At 40.7% G+C, this 16,786-nt stretch overlaps 1 protein-coding gene across 3 annotated transcripts; it reads right to left on the bottom strand.

Annotated features, from left to right (window-relative positions):
• Nucleotides 1-2,288: 2,288 nt before the first annotated feature.
• Nucleotides 2,289-13,260, bottom strand: cusr (Copper-only SOD repeat protein). 3 transcript variants are annotated; one of them, XM_086119525.1, is made up of 11 exons: nt 13,100-13,260; nt 10,020-11,014; nt 8,932-9,926; nt 8,229-8,328; nt 7,427-7,495; nt 5,079-5,186; nt 4,861-4,993; nt 4,396-4,510; nt 4,090-4,214; nt 3,765-3,848; nt 2,289-2,652 (listed from the first exon to the last, which is right to left on the bottom strand). In XM_086119525.1, exons 1-11 carry the CDS (start codon nt 13,134-13,136, stop codon nt 2,567-2,569), a joined length of 2,847 nt encoding a protein of 948 aa, XP_085975651.1. In that variant the 5' UTR covers nt 13,137-13,260; the 3' UTR covers nt 2,289-2,566. The 3 variants fall into 3 exon arrangements, with proteins under 3 accessions (XP_085975651.1, XP_085975649.1, XP_085975648.1); XM_086119523.1 differs by having other exon boundaries at nt 5,079-5,183; nt 8,932-11,014; XM_086119522.1 differs by having other exon boundaries at nt 8,932-11,014.
• Between the last annotated feature and the right edge of the window lie 3,526 nt (nt 13,261-16,786).

The following is a 16,786-nucleotide window of genomic DNA, read 5'->3' on the forward strand; positions in this document are numbered from 1 at the left end:
CAAAAAAACTGTTTGGAATAAATTGTTACGCGTTTCTAATGACATCCTCTTGGCAAATGACACTGGAGACCACGTGTGTCTAGTTTTATTGGACTTAACTGCAGCATTTGATACAGTGGATCAGTGTATTCTGCTGACTCGTTTGCAGCACTTGGTGGGCATTGGCAGTAGTGCTCTTGAGTGGTTTAGGTCCTATTTAGCTGACAGAACCTTTTGTGTCAGCCTTGGCTGCTCTGAGTCACGCACTGCTCCCCTGTCATGTGGTGTTCCACAGGGCTCAATTCTGGGGCCTCTGCTGTTCTCACTGTATCTGCTCCCATTGGGTTCCATCTTAAGGAAACATGATATTCCCTTCCACTGCTATGCAGATGACTGCAAGATCTATGTCCCACTGAGCAAAACAGACGCCTTCTCATTAAGGCCACTTCTATCCTGCCTGGAAGAAATCAAAACCTGGATGGCACAAAATTTATTGAATTTCAATGAAAAGAAGACAGAGGTGATACTGTTTGGTCCCAGTGGCCCTTGTACATCCCATCCTGTAGACTTGGGCCCCCTGTCTCCTTATCTTAAGTCAACAGTCTCAAACTTGGGGCTTAAACTGGACAGTGATTTCAAACTTGCCCGTCAAATTGGTGCCATTGTTAAATCCAGCTTCTTTCACCTTAGACAGCTGGCCAAAGTAAAACCTCTCCTCTCTCATGAACACTTTGAGACAGTAATTCATGCCTTTGTCACATCCCGACTCGATTACGGCAATGCCCTTTACTTTGGAGTCAGCCAGTCCTCCATTAAGCGCCTTCAGCTGGTCCAGAATGCCGCTGCCCGCCTCTTGACTGGTACTCGTAAGAGGGAGCACATAACTCCTACTCTAACATCCCTTCACTGGCTCCCCATACATTTTAGAGTTATTTTCAAGATCCTCTTATTTGTTTTCAAATCTCTAAATGACCTCGCGCCACCTTACCTCTCTGAGTTTATCCGCCCCTACATACCTGCCCGGCGCCTCAGGTCTGCGGACCAGACATTATTAGAAGTACTTAGAACTAAACTGAGGCTCCGAGGGGATTGAGCCTTTTATGTTGCTGGTCCCTCTCTCTGGAATGACCTCCCACTGAACATTCGGCAAGCCTCCTCGCTGCCCATCTTCGAAACCCTCCTCAAAACTCACTTGTATTCCTTGGCATTTGACTCAGCATGACTTGGATTTGTTCTTGGTTTTACTGTTCGGTGCTTTCTACCGTCTTTATTACCGATTTGTTTTACTGTTTATTGTATATGTTAAATTGCTCCATGAACAGCACTTTGTCTGCAGCGATGGCTGTTCGAAAGTGCTCTATAAATACAGTTGAGTTGAGTTGACAATTCATTTGAACATATAGAATTTACATTTGATGATATTTTTAGTCAGTATTGTATCTTTTTCACAAGAGCTTTATTTTTGAGAAGCTCAAGAAAATGTAATTATGCAGCAATTGCTTAAAGTGTACTTCTGAGGGCCCATTGCCATGAATTGGTGGCAAAAATGGGGCAACATTGTAAAGTTGGATGCATATCTGGTGTTCCTATCGTGTCTTGTCATGTATTTGCCAAACAGTGTGTCAATCTAATTCAAGGCACCATGGTAGAAACTGATTTGTCATCACGTTGTTGACTAGGCCTTCTCTTGCACCCATCAGTTGCTATTGAGTGATACATCAGAGCATTGTCACATATAGTGCTTAGGTGCTTAACTGGTACCGCAAATCCATGATTGCTGTTCATTAATCATTTAACCACCAAATCCATTTGAATGGATTACAAATTGGGTTTTTTTGCCAAAAATAAATACAATCAAAAAGCTCTCTTTTTCCATTTTAGTATTTGACCGACATGTTTAAAAATTAAGTCAACCTAGTTTATTCCTAAGTGCATGATTTGCATTTGGCATCATTTCCTATAATGCCACGGAGAATTGACTTCTGCATGCACATCAAAGACGATTCGATAGATTTCAAAGTGGAATGATTCGATTTGGTTCGATGCAATCGCATCTTTTAAATCAATGATATTCTGGCTCAAACCATTTTTGTCACACTGCTAGTAATCAAGCTACATTAAATGTTGAATGGCTTGTAGAAGCAACTTAGCCAAGGATGCCTATTTTATTGCAACAAATGTGCATATTTTTGGCCACAGATCAGCATTTTATATGCACTATGTTGACCGATTTGCCTTAGTGTCTGTCGCAGCATCGTGTTAAGGCACTGAGAAGCACCATGTATGTTCTTGTAAAAATCAGTGACACATTGTATACAAATATTGGATTTTATTCAGTACACTGTACATAGATTTATAAAAAAAAAGTTAAGTGCATACATTAAGACAGAAGTCTAGGAATGTTAAAATGAACATCAGCAAATACTGTAACAGTGAAAATGGTGTGTCGAATGAGTATCCTTATCATTTTTTAGAAGTCAGATGAGGATATGTTGTGCCGACTTTCATTCCAATGAACACGTTCAGTTCAACAAAATGTGGATGAAGCAGAGGTCGATGCTTGGTGTGGCAGGGGCAGACATGACACTTAATCTGTAGCGAGTAGTTGATGCTCCGCAACAAACATCAAGCCAATGAGAATGCTTCCGGGTGCCAGCAGTCTACCCGAACTTCCTGTAAACATCAGATCAGGTTTTTCACAAAAATTGTTCAATTTTTTTCAGATCAGCAAATAAATTATTTTTTTAATCAATTAATTTATTCTTTCTACCGTTTGTCCTCATCATCGTGTGAGCTGGAGTGCTTTCCAAACAGACCGGTCGCAAGACATACCGTTATGTACAGTGGTCAACAATATTTAACTTAATGCCTTAATCAGAGATGCACATCAACTTTTTCTGGATTGTTTTTTGCACTGATTCAGAAAATTGTACAATTACTTTTACACAACAAATTGATGGATTACTAGTTTGTTCAATTATTGTTCAAGTGAGTGTGAACAGGGTAACATATTTCTTGCAAAATCTCATTGGTATTGCATGTGACAATTTGACATTTCGGTACAGATTTTAGCAAGGATCATTGAAGGTGACACATAATTTGCTTTTGTGGAGCACATAAAACAACATGGCGGGTGTGATTATGGCCCCCGGGCCTTGAGTTTGACACCTGTGATTTAGAGTGTTCCCTTAACCTGCCATGCATGTTTTTGGAATGTGGGAGGAATCCGGAGCACCTGGAGAAAACCCACGCAGGCACGAGGAGAATTGAACCCTGCACTGCGAGGCCCGCGAGCTAACCAGTCAACTACCATAAATAATTATAATAATCTATGACATTAGGGTTAGCAAGAGGTGGAATTTTCTGAAATGTAACTGCTATAAATTAGACCACATGGTAAAATCAGCATTATGCGAGCTAGCTTTTTCATCAAAATTAAAGATAAATATACTGTATATTTCTCAAAAACATGATGTGCTAGAAAAAAAAATTGGACATTGTTTAAATCAGCATAAAAAAATGCATTTAGGGACACAAAGCCATCTCTGTTTCCAATGTGCTGTTTACCAGTGTTATTATTCTGATTACAAACATGGCTTGCTTAAAATAAAATACTTCTAAGAGACATCACAGTGATTCAAGTCATCTCAGCCACAATGAAAAAGTTTTTTTTTTTTTTTTAAAGACCCATGGTCGAGAGAGGTGTAAACACCCAGACTATTCAGGATTGCGTACATTCACTTTTGAACATCAGAGTTTCACTTTATTATGTAAAGCACACTTACTGGGGTTGCATTCGTCTGACTCTCGGTAGCGGCCCATCAGTTCACTCGTTTTGACAGAGCTCAGAAGATCCGCACTGACTTCCCCTTTGAAGAAAAGACAATATTCACTGATCCATCCTGTACACTGTCCTTACTGATGAATTACAACACATCAGGTACAAGGAGATTATGATCAATCGTCCAAATGTCCAGGATTAGTATCTAGATTTTTGTGAGGATTAGAATGCAAATTGTTTGTTGTAATTGGGAGGACGCTCACAAGATACTATATATTTGAAAACATCTAACAAAGAGCCAACTTCTTTTGTAACGTCCCATAGCATACCTGAAACCATGAAGCTGACTTGCTGGCATCTTCCTTCAACTGCAGATGTGGGAGAGGAGCCCAAGATGGTCACTCTTGCTGTTTCCATCCGCAGGACATTAGCAACACCACTGCGGAACTCGTGTCTGGGGGATTAAATGAAGTTTTGTTTTGGGGTAATACATTTTTAAGTGGGTAGAATTCGACAATTCCAACTGATACATGCTATACGATTTGAAAAAGTAAAATTTGAATGGTAGCAAATACAGGATGTTGAGATCTAATACATGAGGATAATGCACCCTCGAAGGACATTTTTATACTTACCTACTGAAGTTTCTAACTCTGGGGAAGGTTTGTTCTGCAGAGGGAGACTCTGGGAAAATGTCAGCGCATGAAATGATGTCCTCACCATCCTTCAGCACCAAGGATCTGTTGACCACTGAAAATAAAAGTTTTTTTTTTTAGGGCGGAGCACTTTGCTGACTTAATTGAATAAAGATACATTTCCAACTCACATCTTGTATAAACAGACTTGTCAAAACGAAACAGAAACATGGAATGGAATCCCTCTTGTTTAACTTGTCTGACACCCATGATAGTTTCTTATCTCATTCCAAGTACCCTCTGGGTTTACATGCGAGTTAATTATTGGCAGGTGGTGAAAAGCCATGACGTCATCGCACCAGGGTGCGGGACTACAGGCCCGATGACTAGCCTCATTATATTGGCTCTGTTCCGACAATACCGTCGCGTGGTCATGGCGAGCGTCATAAAGGTGTGCGTTATCACCTGTGTGATCCCCAAAAAGCTGAATGATACTGTCAGTGTAGAGCCGTTCCTCCCTCAGGCTGACTGCGCCGTGTCTTGCCGAGAACTCCCCAACCACACAACTCAGGGGGTAGTCAAGAGAGCAGCTCGAACTCTAAAAAGAGGATAAATATAAATCCGTGTGTTTCGTGGTTATTGAGTAATGATTAGTCGTCACAATTGAAACTTTTGAGCCCTACCTTTGAGGTCATGTTAAAAGGATTATAGGGTCCCTGGTAATTACACTGGCCGTTACCATTGCCGCCGATAAAGTTATTAGATATGAACAGTGATGCCTCTGTGAGCTGCTAGGAGACATAAAAAAAAAAAAAAGAAAAAAGGCAAGCATTAGTGCATTATCTTTTTTTTTTCCTGGCATCACACCTGTACACAGTGATGAGCGCATATTTATTTCACTAAGGATTTAGTAATGCAAACAACAAAAGTAGGCCACTGTGTTCTCAACGATTGTTTTATTTCTGCCATGCCGTCTTCTTAAATCAAGCATTTGACATTGAACATTTTTTTCCGATTCTCACATATCACACCCCACATGAGTATGACTGCGTATTTCTTTCACTGCGGATTAAGTAATGCAAACAACTTTGGTCCTTAATCTGAAAGACTAGTTCCCTTCATTTACAGTAAGTGCATGCAGGTATGTAGGCCACTGCTTTCTCCGTAACTCATTTCCACCATGTCCTATCTTTATCATTATTGGCCCAGTATGTCGAACACACAAGAATTTGTCTCCGGTAGTACGGGCTAAGCTAGTATTGCAATAACAAGCAACTACGATAAACAAGGGCATGACATTTAAGTATCAAAAGACTATCCATAATGTAAGGGTACCATTGTGCAGTAGTACCACCCAATGACAGCTGTGCGACAATGTGCGGAGTCATCGAGCAGAGATAAAGCGATCAATGGAGCAAAACTATGACGGTTGCCTGCAGATAATCGTTACACCATTTTTAAAGTGACCAGTCGCAGTAATTGCAGTACAACTTTAGGTGTGCAATTATACAGAAAGTCCTTGAGCGCTTGAAAGTGTCTGTTCCTGTGGAATATTGATCAATGACAATTTCCCGATTTCATTGTACGTTATCTTGCTCTTTTTCACGTCTTTGAACAATCACATTTCAAATGGATTATCGTTGCATTTCTCTTTGTGAATGACAAATTGTAGAAAAAGATACCAATCCTGCAGAATACTGGGCTACCACTCTCCTGCTACAAACTACATCATGCCTTGGCCCCTTCTAATGATCACTGACAAATACATCCCTTCTCACATGCTGGAGTCATCTGACGCTTGCCTACTCTCCATCCAAAAATACAAATTGCAGATGTTTGGTGAGCGCTACAGCCCACTTTCTCTCAAACTGCTCAAATGCCATCTGTACACCAAGACATGCAACCTAAAATAACAAGAATACAATGCCAATAATCATACATACAGACACAGGAAATATCTGAAGTTGAATCTATTATCTGAAACAAAAAGAACGTGAAAAATGTTTGTCGGTTAATATATGGCCCACTTTGTTGATTGAAAGAAAGTTTCTTGAATTTCCTCAATTTTACTTCATCAAGCAGTTGTGCAAATTAAAATCATCTGGATCCAGGTGTGTGTGTGTAGATATACAGTATATTAGTTTGTTTTTTTAATATATTCTACATACTTAAAAAAATATCTAGAACTAGATTTATTTTGTGTAGCCACATGATGAAATAAATTCAACACCAATTTTTTTCAGTGTAGATCTCCTTTCATCAACAATCATTTCAGGTCACTAATTTTAAAACCGCAGTTACTTTATCTGATTTCCAATCAAGGAAAGAAATGCACCTTTTAACTTGGTCATGTCAACAGCCACCATTCTTGATGTGGGTGACTTAGCACTTGTTATTCACACCTGTTTTGTGGGTCACTGATAGCTCAATCCTACTTTTCATTTCTTCCAAATGTCTTGTCTGGTGATCGTATCACACATCATTTTCTATTTGAGCTTTCCCTCTGCCATTGTGGTTAGGCAACACAAAAGATGAACATTGTATATCTAAACAATTGAATTCTGATGATTACTTTGCCTTTGGGAATGGAGTCGGGGGGGATATATATTTGACATGTAATTAAATTTCTCTCCTTGAAGATTTATGATGATCCAGTTTCAACAGAACTTTTTCAATTGTTGATTTTATCCTTTGTAAATTTCAGTTTGAGAGGAATCACTAGTTGGAAAAAGACTTAGATGAGAAGTAAAGCTCAGAACAACTAAGGTTTTACAGTTTTTTTGAAAGGAGGTCGAGAAACGCCATTCACGCCAATTACCTGCTCATTCTATCAAATTAAAAGACAGACAAGAATTTGACCTTAAACTATTCTGCCATCCATTTTATCCTCGCAAGGGCCGCGAGTGTGCTGGAGCCTATCCCAGCCGTCATCGGGCAGTAGGCTGAGGACACCCTGAACTGGTACCATACTGTTAACTGTTATAGTGAAAATAAAACAAGCAACACATCTGCACAGGTATGCAATGCTTACATTTACAGATTGTAGATTCACCACCAGCGTGGTGTCACCGCTACTTCCATCAGGAAACATTTGCTGGACCTAGAAGAGATCAACAATTGCTTTGTATTAATTGCCTAGTGTGCATACAACACATTTCTCTGCTCTGCACGCTTTAGAAAGCCAAAGCAGAATGATCCTGATCTTAAAAGCTGGTTTATGGTAAATCATTCACCAAGCCATCTTCTCACACACCGAGAAGAGAGGAAAAAAAAGCAGCTATGTTGAATTTACTCCATTTTTTTCCATCAACTGGTAACACAAAATAAAATTTGGATCCAGATACATTTTTAGGAGATTTATAGTCTACTTAAGTATCTGGATCCACATTTCATTTTGTACAGCCACTTGACAAAATACTGAATGGGTTCAACACACCATTTTTTTAGTGCATGCAATACTACTTTGTTGTTCGCTCTTTTCCATAGATGCCGTCGGCCTCAGCAAGGTGCCTCTGCAGGACGGCTGACAGACACAGCTGTTCTCCTTTTGAGCTTCATAGTTCACAGTCACAGGGCATTTAGGCCCTTTCCGCTTGTAGATGGATGCTAAGTTCAACTATTGATCTTGATTTTTTTAAAACCTCCATCATGCAAGCTATTTTACCACAGGCATAAGGAATTCACTGTCTCATGTTTTGTGGCAGCTTGGCTCAAGTTAAGTTGCAGCTGTCAGAGGACTGAATTTTACACATTTTTGCACTGTGAAGATTTTTTTTACATAACTGGTGAGGTGCAACATGTTAGAGTAGATGTTGAAAAATTGCAATGCTTACCATTCTGACGGTCCCATTTAAAGAGCCATTAAACACAGCCTTGGCAATGGTCCACTGTCCATCTGCATTTTTTTCAGCAGATATGTCAGCACATTGCATCCTGTGAAAAAGGCACATGGTTGTGCATATCAATGAATGAGAAAGGCCAGGGTGTTGTCACACAGATTTTGAGCGACTAAATGAATAGAAAATATGCATTGTATTAAAACAAGGAGGGGGTCTATTACAAAGTACAATACATGCCTTTATACACATATCAAAAGGCAAGTCGGATCTATTTCTCTAAGAGCAGGTTTGACTGTGTGGTGAAATCACACGCCGACTCATTACAAGTTGAACAAGAGCTGGGGTTACACAAAAAAAAAAAAAAAAAAAAAAGTAGTGAAAGTACAAATGTTTTTCATCAAATGTTAGCCCAAAATATAAGCGTCGGGATCCAAATACAATTATTTATTTTGAGTGGTAGTCCACATAAAATGTATCTGGATCCAAAGAATCTTATATCGTGCATGAAATTGAGAATATTCAACACACCATTTTTTCGGTGTATATGCATGCATAAAAATCCAAAACTTTCTCCTAAATCATCTCAGATTAATTCCAGTGTTTCTTATTCTATTCGTTTTGGGAGCACAGTTTTTTTCCCTTTCCACTCTTTATTTATTCTGATGATGGAAACATACCCATCAACATGTGTTCTCACCTTGAGCCATTGCTGTAGTGAATCACAACAGATCTTCCCACGATGCTGTGGGGCCCAGTTAACGGCAGGTTGCTGTCGCGATACAACTCCTGCGCTTGATTCAGACCAGTCAGCAGCCCAAATTTTCCACTGATATCACCTATCTCGTACTGGTCAACAGTGCCATTTCCAGGCGCAGGGGACAGTGTTACATTGACAGACAGTGGGTTGTAGTGTCCCCTAATGTTTGCAGCCGAGCATGGTTCCGAGCTGGTCGGTTTGATGGGTAAAATGTGAACATGGTAGCCACCAGCAATGGCATTCAGGTTGGACAAGGACACAGATATATTGGTGGGGCCATTTGGGACCGACTGGTAGAACTGAATTTGTCCGGTTGACACGCCGGGGCCAAACCAAGATCCGAGGGTGGCTTTGGCTACACGCACCATAGTGATATTTGCACATGCAATCCTTGGCCCCGCTCTTTCTGCCTGATGTATGACCACGGCACGATTAATCAAGCCTGACCCTTGCAACCAGGAAGTGACATCAGTGAAGAAATTTTTGGCTTCGACTCCACCAACTGTAGTCCTGAGGTTGAGGAGATTGTGTTTACTGGCAAGGTCTCCGACTTCACAGGCTACTGGACTGGATGAGCCACAATGGAGATCATAACTGTTATCTTGTGTGTCAATGCCAAAAGGGTTCCAATGACCTCCTGTTGTGCTGCAGCGTGTCTCATCATCGTCCCTCTCGGAGCTGATGGGGTACATGTGGATATGCCAGTTGTGGTTCCTGGTTGATGCCGCTGTGGGGTTTCCATATGACAAATCCACAAAGATGGATACATCAGATAGGGGGTTGTCCTTCAGTTGGGTGAACCACATATCACCAACCAATGGGCTCCTAAACCTAGCCCTGGCCACGATGACCTCACCAGGATAGCCGATGCTGGCGCAGACGTACCTGGCACCATCTGTTAGGTGAATCACAACGGACCGACCAACAATGCTGTTCTGTCCAAACAGAGGAAGGTTGTAGTCTTCAAACGTCATTTCCACTTCATTTTTAGTCGCGAGGGACATATGCTTTGAACTGAGGTCTCCAACCTCGTACAGGTCATGTGTTGATCCAGGCCCGGTGGGGTATGTCGGGGCGCTTGTGTTGACGCCAAATGGATTCCAATGGCCACCCACATTGTCGTTGGAGCACAGGTTGGAAGAAGACGACCTGCCTGAAGGAACAGGAAAACGGTGGACATGGAAAGGCCCGACCCTGCTCTGCAAGTTACTCAGGTTGACCTTCAACTCCGTCTGATCGAAAGGGGAAGACTGATGGAAGCTGATAGCTCCATGAATCCCTTTCATATCAAATCGCGCACTCACTTGTTTCTCTGGCACACTATAGATTTGAGCACAAATGAAAGTTGAACCTGGGCGGAGAATGAGAAAGGCCGTGTTGTCATCGTAGTTCTTTAAGTCCAGGCGAGATTTCCCAGGTTGCAAAGGCGTTCCAATGTTGACGACACTCAGATTTGTCAAAGCTGAGGCATCTAAACTACTGAGAAGAACATTGCAGCTTGTCGCTGAGCTTACTGAGCCAAAGAGTGTCACGTTGGCCGAGGATGCGTTGACTTGACCGATTGTAACAAGATCTAGTAGCAGCCTTGAGTTGTTCAGTCCAACGTTACGGCGAATATAAACATTACCTGCGATCTCACCGGTGAACCTCGCCTGACTTGTCAAAACTGTTTGACGGCTACTTACAACCGTGCATACATGACTGCTGTTACAGGTCTGTAGAGTCAGCGAGAGATCATCCAGGTTTGAGCGCTGTTCAAAGAGACTCGACACATTGATGCTGGCGCTTGACGTGGGATCAGCAGTGAATGTGAAAACACTGGAGCCAATGTTTGCCACCGAGCACGGCTCAGCAAAGTAGCCATACATGACCGGGAACTCTGAGAGGGAAATGTTCAAGGTACTGCACGATCCGGCACCAGTAACGTTGACAGTGGCCGTCTGGGATGTAGAGTTGAATTGAACCTGACCCAAGACTCCCCCCATGTTGATCGGTGCCAAGAACTGAACACATGAAGCGAAACCTAAGAAGACACACCACAGAAAAAGGACTTGATAGTGGAATACAGTAGAATTACAATTTTCTGATTTTTTTCTTTTTTTAAATCAGTGCAGCATACACAGTGTTCTTAACTCCAAAGGGGAAGTCAGCCTCAAAATTTTCCAAGCTCCATGCTGGCCCGCCAGCCTAAAAAAAGGCATTCTGAATAATATCGCGTTTGTGGAATACGAGTTCAGCAGCAAAATCCACCCGTTTGTGTCAATCACAAAGGTGGCCATTTTGACATCTTCTGTCAACTGAAAATGACCTCACAGTTGCTCGGGCAACGGCCATTCATGGCTCACCTGTTTTCAGAGGCTGAACCATGATTGGTCTTTACCTGAGCCCGAAGCAACAGTGAGGTCATTTTCAAATCGGCAGCCAGGGGCAAAATGACCACTCCTTGACATGGACAAAAACGGATGGATATTGATGCTAAATTCATATTCCAGAAACACAATACTAATCAGAATACCATGTTGAGACTAGTGGGGGCGCATGAAACGTCATTCTCCAAGTCGGAGGCGTATAAAATATCAGATTGGCTCAAATCTTAAAAAGGGGTTTTGCGAAAGGATACCAAGAATTCTGTAACCACATGAGATCATGTAATCCAATCCTAGTTTTAATCTGGGTCAAACCTTCTGTTTTTTATGTTAGAAACATTTCAGTAGGATGTGGATAAATTTGATCCACGAAAAACAGGATTATCCAGATCCCGCCAGTGGGCAGGAATTCAAGAACATGTTTGCAAAACTTTTCAATTGGACAAATAATCTACTTTTATCATTTTCTGTCTATACGTTTTTAAAAAATAAATATTGCACTTGTTTTGTTCAGATGTTACGGCGATGAAGTAGATAAATTAGACAAAGGCAACCATTGCCATAAGCCTTTAAAGCAGAGCGTGTCAAACTCAGGTCCTGGAGGGCCGGTGTCCTGCATGTTTTCTAAGTCTCCCTGTTGCAACACACCTGATTCAAATGATCAGCTCACCAGCAAGCTCTGCGGAAGCCGGACATTGAACCTGTTCATTTGAATCGGGTGTGTTGCAACAAGGAGACTTCGAAAACACGCAGGACAGCGGCATTCCAGGACCTGAGTTTGACACCCCTGCTTTAAAGTAACAATTAAATGAAAATGGGGAAAAAAATATTTTCCTCATAAATTAAACCCCCAAACAGATTTAAATTAAAATGATTTATTCAACTTTTTTTTGTCATTCATCACTGTATATTACATGACCTTTTATATTTTTTTTATTTCAGACTTCTTCAAACTATCCACAGTGTGTTTTCTTTTATATTTGTTATTCGTTGTGGCTCAGATGAGTGTTAAAAAAAATCATAGTAGTGGATGCATGTTATTTTTGTGGTTCACAAATTCAATTAATTTAAAAAGAAAAGATTTCCAAATCTGGATCATTTTGTTGCAGATTACATATTTTGAACAACTGGCCCCTGAGACTAGTTTTGCCTGTGTTTTGTTGTTACCATTTTTGTACTGCATCTGCCTCACTATATATTTGTCAAAATAATTGCCCTGAAAACAATCATTAAAAAAAAAAGACTTCTGGCCATTTTGACTTTTGTATCTTTTTTAAATTCTGCCTCTCATAATCTTAATTAACTGAACTAAACATATGAAGAGCAAGTGGGAAAAATAGGTATGGTCTCATTATAAGGATGTACATGAAATGAATTTGAAGTAAAAGAATGAGCTTTAAACGGTGCACTGGACCCAAAGCAGCCTAATGTCAAGCAGCAATATGTCAAACTGCATAATTTAACATGAAAATTACACCACAAATTACACATTGTGGAAAGAATATTAAACTAGCTACAAAATCCGAATGAGAGTCTTAAGGTTTTAGTTCAAAGAGAGATTTGGCTGACATGTGCCATTCTCCTTGCACAATAAAGTCATCAGTCTATTATTATAATTAGGCAACCAATTGAAGGTTACTGGATAAAAGACCAAAGACAAAAATAGTACCATTTTTAATTCTGGAAAAGTTACTTTCAAATTTAAACTGTTAAACATTAACATCAATGAAAGACATACTCACCCGTGACGTATGTTAACAGGACAATCAAAAGGCACATGGCGGCAGATAGATTGCAGACAAATGCAAAATAAGTAGAGTTTCTATGAAGTACTATGAAGCGTGCGCGCACAAGTGCATTCGCTAAGAATGTGTCCTGGGGGACTGGTTTGCAGAAGTGTGCAAGCTCTCTTATACTTCAATAATTGTGCCATCTGTCTGTGTCAGCCTGCGATTGGTTATCAGGACTGTTTCTGCTGTGCTCATTAGGATAGGGGAGGGTTTAAGCCTCTTCAACTAGACAAATGAAACCATAGAAAGACATTCAACATTTGAATATGCTCAAGACTTCATGTAAAACATAAAAAAAAGTGGAAATAAAAATAACAATCGATTACCTTTGTTAGTGCTCAGTCTTTGGTTGTGTTGTTGCTATGCGTCAAGAAAATTGAGTTAAAAAAAAAGTCATAAATGCTATAATTTAGTAAGCAGGTCTGGTATACATTTCAAATTCACAGCCCTGGCCTAATGAAAACAGCTACAAGAAAACTGTGGCAAAGCAAACGGGAAAATCGTTTCCAGGGAATACTGTAGAATGTCGCAGGCGTGGAGCTGATGTTTTCTTGGAATTTTCTTTTTCCTCTTCAGTTCCACTTCTCAGCGCACACGTCATCTGTCCTTGTGACTGGGCTGAGGAAAGAAAAGGGTGGAAAATAGTAACATGTTCTAAGAATAGAGCCCAATGGCCCATCATTTTGGCCTGTTTATGGTAGGCCATACAGTTATTTACTTCCACACCCCAGAGGGCATGTGAAGTGGATTAGGTCCTTCATTTGCCTTGCTGTGGGTAACTGATTGCTGCAGAGGCTCCAATTGTTATGTGACTATTTCTGTGTCCCTGCAGAAAAGACAGTGCAGGGTTGCTCTCTGCACTGGTTTACACTTAAAAATATGCACTGCAACAACAAATTCTGAGGGTGAAGTATGCAAAGAAATAGCGATGGTGTCAACCGGATGTCCCTTTTCGAGTTTCAATCTCAGGCTCGAATTTGTGACCCGTCAAGTCTCCACAGAGTCCTCCTCCCACAATTGTAAAGGTATGTCACCTTAGTTGAAGAACTGGACGCGAAAGTGAATGTTTGGCTGAGATAGGCTCCGATCCAAATATCTCGAAAGAATTCCGAGACAAGGCTCTACTGTTTTGGCCTCATACGGAAAAAGTATCCAAAATGGAATATTTCTCTCCACGATTCTCGTAATATTTGTGGGAAATATTGTGTGCAAATAAAATTCCAATACACTGAATTGCCTTTGAGTATTCAATACAACAACTTTGGTCTGCAAAACTTTTGCCAAGCCAGTATTTGTGGACGTCCTTGTAACACCACACATGCATACCATCTCCTCGATCTTTTTCAGTTTTAAAATAAGATCAATTACGTACCCATTTTAAATCAGCAGTTATTTAATCTGATTTCCAGTCGAAGCAAAGAAATGCACCTTTGACTTGGTCATGTAAACAGCCATCATTCTTGACATGGGTGACTAATCACTTGTTATTCACACCATCTGTTATGTGGGTCACTGACAGCTCAGCCATACTTGTCATTTCTACCAAAATGTCTTATCTGCTGGTCACATCACACATCACTGTCTATTTGGTTGAAAATTGAAAAAATTCTGGTAATTTTGCTGGGAGATGTTTTATCCAAATGCAATTCCAATGCACTGAATTGTCTTGGAGTATCTAATACAACACCTATGGTTTTATAATAACATTAGGCGTTGGGTCGTAGGTCATCTCTATAAGAGGAGGAAGTCGGGTGACCCCCATCCGTCACGATATTATGAGTTCCAAATCAGCGCTAGCTTGCCCTTTCTTCCCGGTGTCTATTGTAATGCCTACGTGTCATTTGCTTTGTTGTTGCATTGTTTATTCAGTGTCCTCGTTGTCATGAATGCACCTTATGCTGTATGTGTGCGTGTCTGTCGCTTGTAAAAGCAGCAGCACTTTAATGTGTCCTTTAACTGAGAAAAGGATAAGCAGTTAGGAATGAATGAGTTATGTATCACACGTGATGTATCACAAATGATTTAATTCATAAACCAGAAAAAGGAGCGGGCATTGATTCACTGGGTGGAGTCCTTAGAATTTAGTGTATCGGGAGGAACAGTTTTTAAGAACTTATGTAGCTAGTGTAATTAAGCAAACATGTAATTAAAGCCCTGATGCGTTTTTAAAATTGTGTTGTGTCAAAGAAAGGTTTAAGAGAATGGGTTGGACCGTCTTCAGTTGAAATAAAAGATAACACACTCATCCGTGAGTCATCTTGCCATGGAAAAGTGCTTTTACTTTCGTTGATGTTTTATTACAGCCAACACTGTCTGGCACCTCATGTTGTTAAGTGTAATTTCAGGGGTTGTTTCTTCATGTATTTGCTCTTTTAACACGTGCCAATATCAAATAACCTTGAAGAAGATAAATGTTTTATGTTTGAATATCAAATGAATAAAGAGCACTTTGTATGTGGGTTGTATCGCGTTTTACTACAAACATCAGCTGTTTTAGGTTCGTGGTTGACTAATTCGATGCTTGTTTTACCTAAAGGTCTACTGACAACTGCCGTAAATGAAGATGTGCAGTTTGACCAACAGTATTCAAATACTTCATGTCCTCTAGATGGCGCCAGCGCAGCATATTTTAATGAGTCAACGTAGTCAAGCAGCAAAAGTACATACAGTACAGCAGGTCTTTTATTGGTTGTGCACCTCGCACAATGTTTAAAAGAGGTGACTGTAATATTTTTGGTCATTTTTCTTTCATGCACCGCATATTTTGTTGCTTATATTCTATCATACAGGGAGGCAGGTCAACTGTAGATGACCCACAAGACACGGGGAAACCTGGACCAGAACAAAACGTCTCAACGAACACTCTCAATTCTGCGTTTAATGCCAAACAAGCTTAATGAGAAACGGAATGCAATTCATACCAATTCCTGCATCGCGATCGAACTTTCACTTCAGCCAGAGGCAAGACATGAAACAACAAACTTCGCTGTGAAGTTTCTGCTGTTTAAATCTCCACGTACTGACTGGCTTTTACGGTAGGCATGCCTACTAACAAACAGCCCGGTAATTCGGCGGTACTCTGGGTTGGACGGAATTCTTTCTGATGTACGTCAGATGTGTGGATGACGCGTGAATGAAGCTGTTTATGCAGTGGCGACCCTCAGGGCCAGCAAGGCCTTCTCTGCTGGCCTAAACGTTCATACAATAACACAAATTTAATTCATTTTATTTTCATAAATATGTAAACAAAATTATTCTCTGTATTATTTACGTCATATTATTTCCACTTAGTTGAGTGGCTTTCAATGTCATTTTAAATAACATTGAAAGCCACTCGATAAATCACTTATTTATTATGGTTGAGTTTTTAACCAATCATATTTCAGCGAGCGTGTGTTGCCCTATAAATTAAAATTTGCTCGGGGCCTTCCGATTAAACAGAGCAGGCCCCTGTGCGCTGTAAATGAACGGGCGCAGTCAGGTTGCAATAGCCAATCAGATCACGAGTCTGCGCACCGGGGCCAGCGAGAATGCCTGACGTCGAGACTGAACGTGCGCATTCGGTGATTGGATTAGCGCCTGCTCGAGGGAGCTATCACTGCATTTTAACCCAAAACGGCCGAAGAAGAAGACGTTGAT

The sequence above is a fragment of the Hippocampus guttulatus genome, chromosome 9 (genome assembly GCF_054856545.1).
Source record: "Hippocampus guttulatus isolate MCC_2025c chromosome 9, RoL_Hgut_1.0, whole genome shotgun sequence".
NCBI lineage: Eukaryota > Metazoa > Chordata > Actinopteri > Syngnathiformes > Syngnathidae > Hippocampus > Hippocampus guttulatus.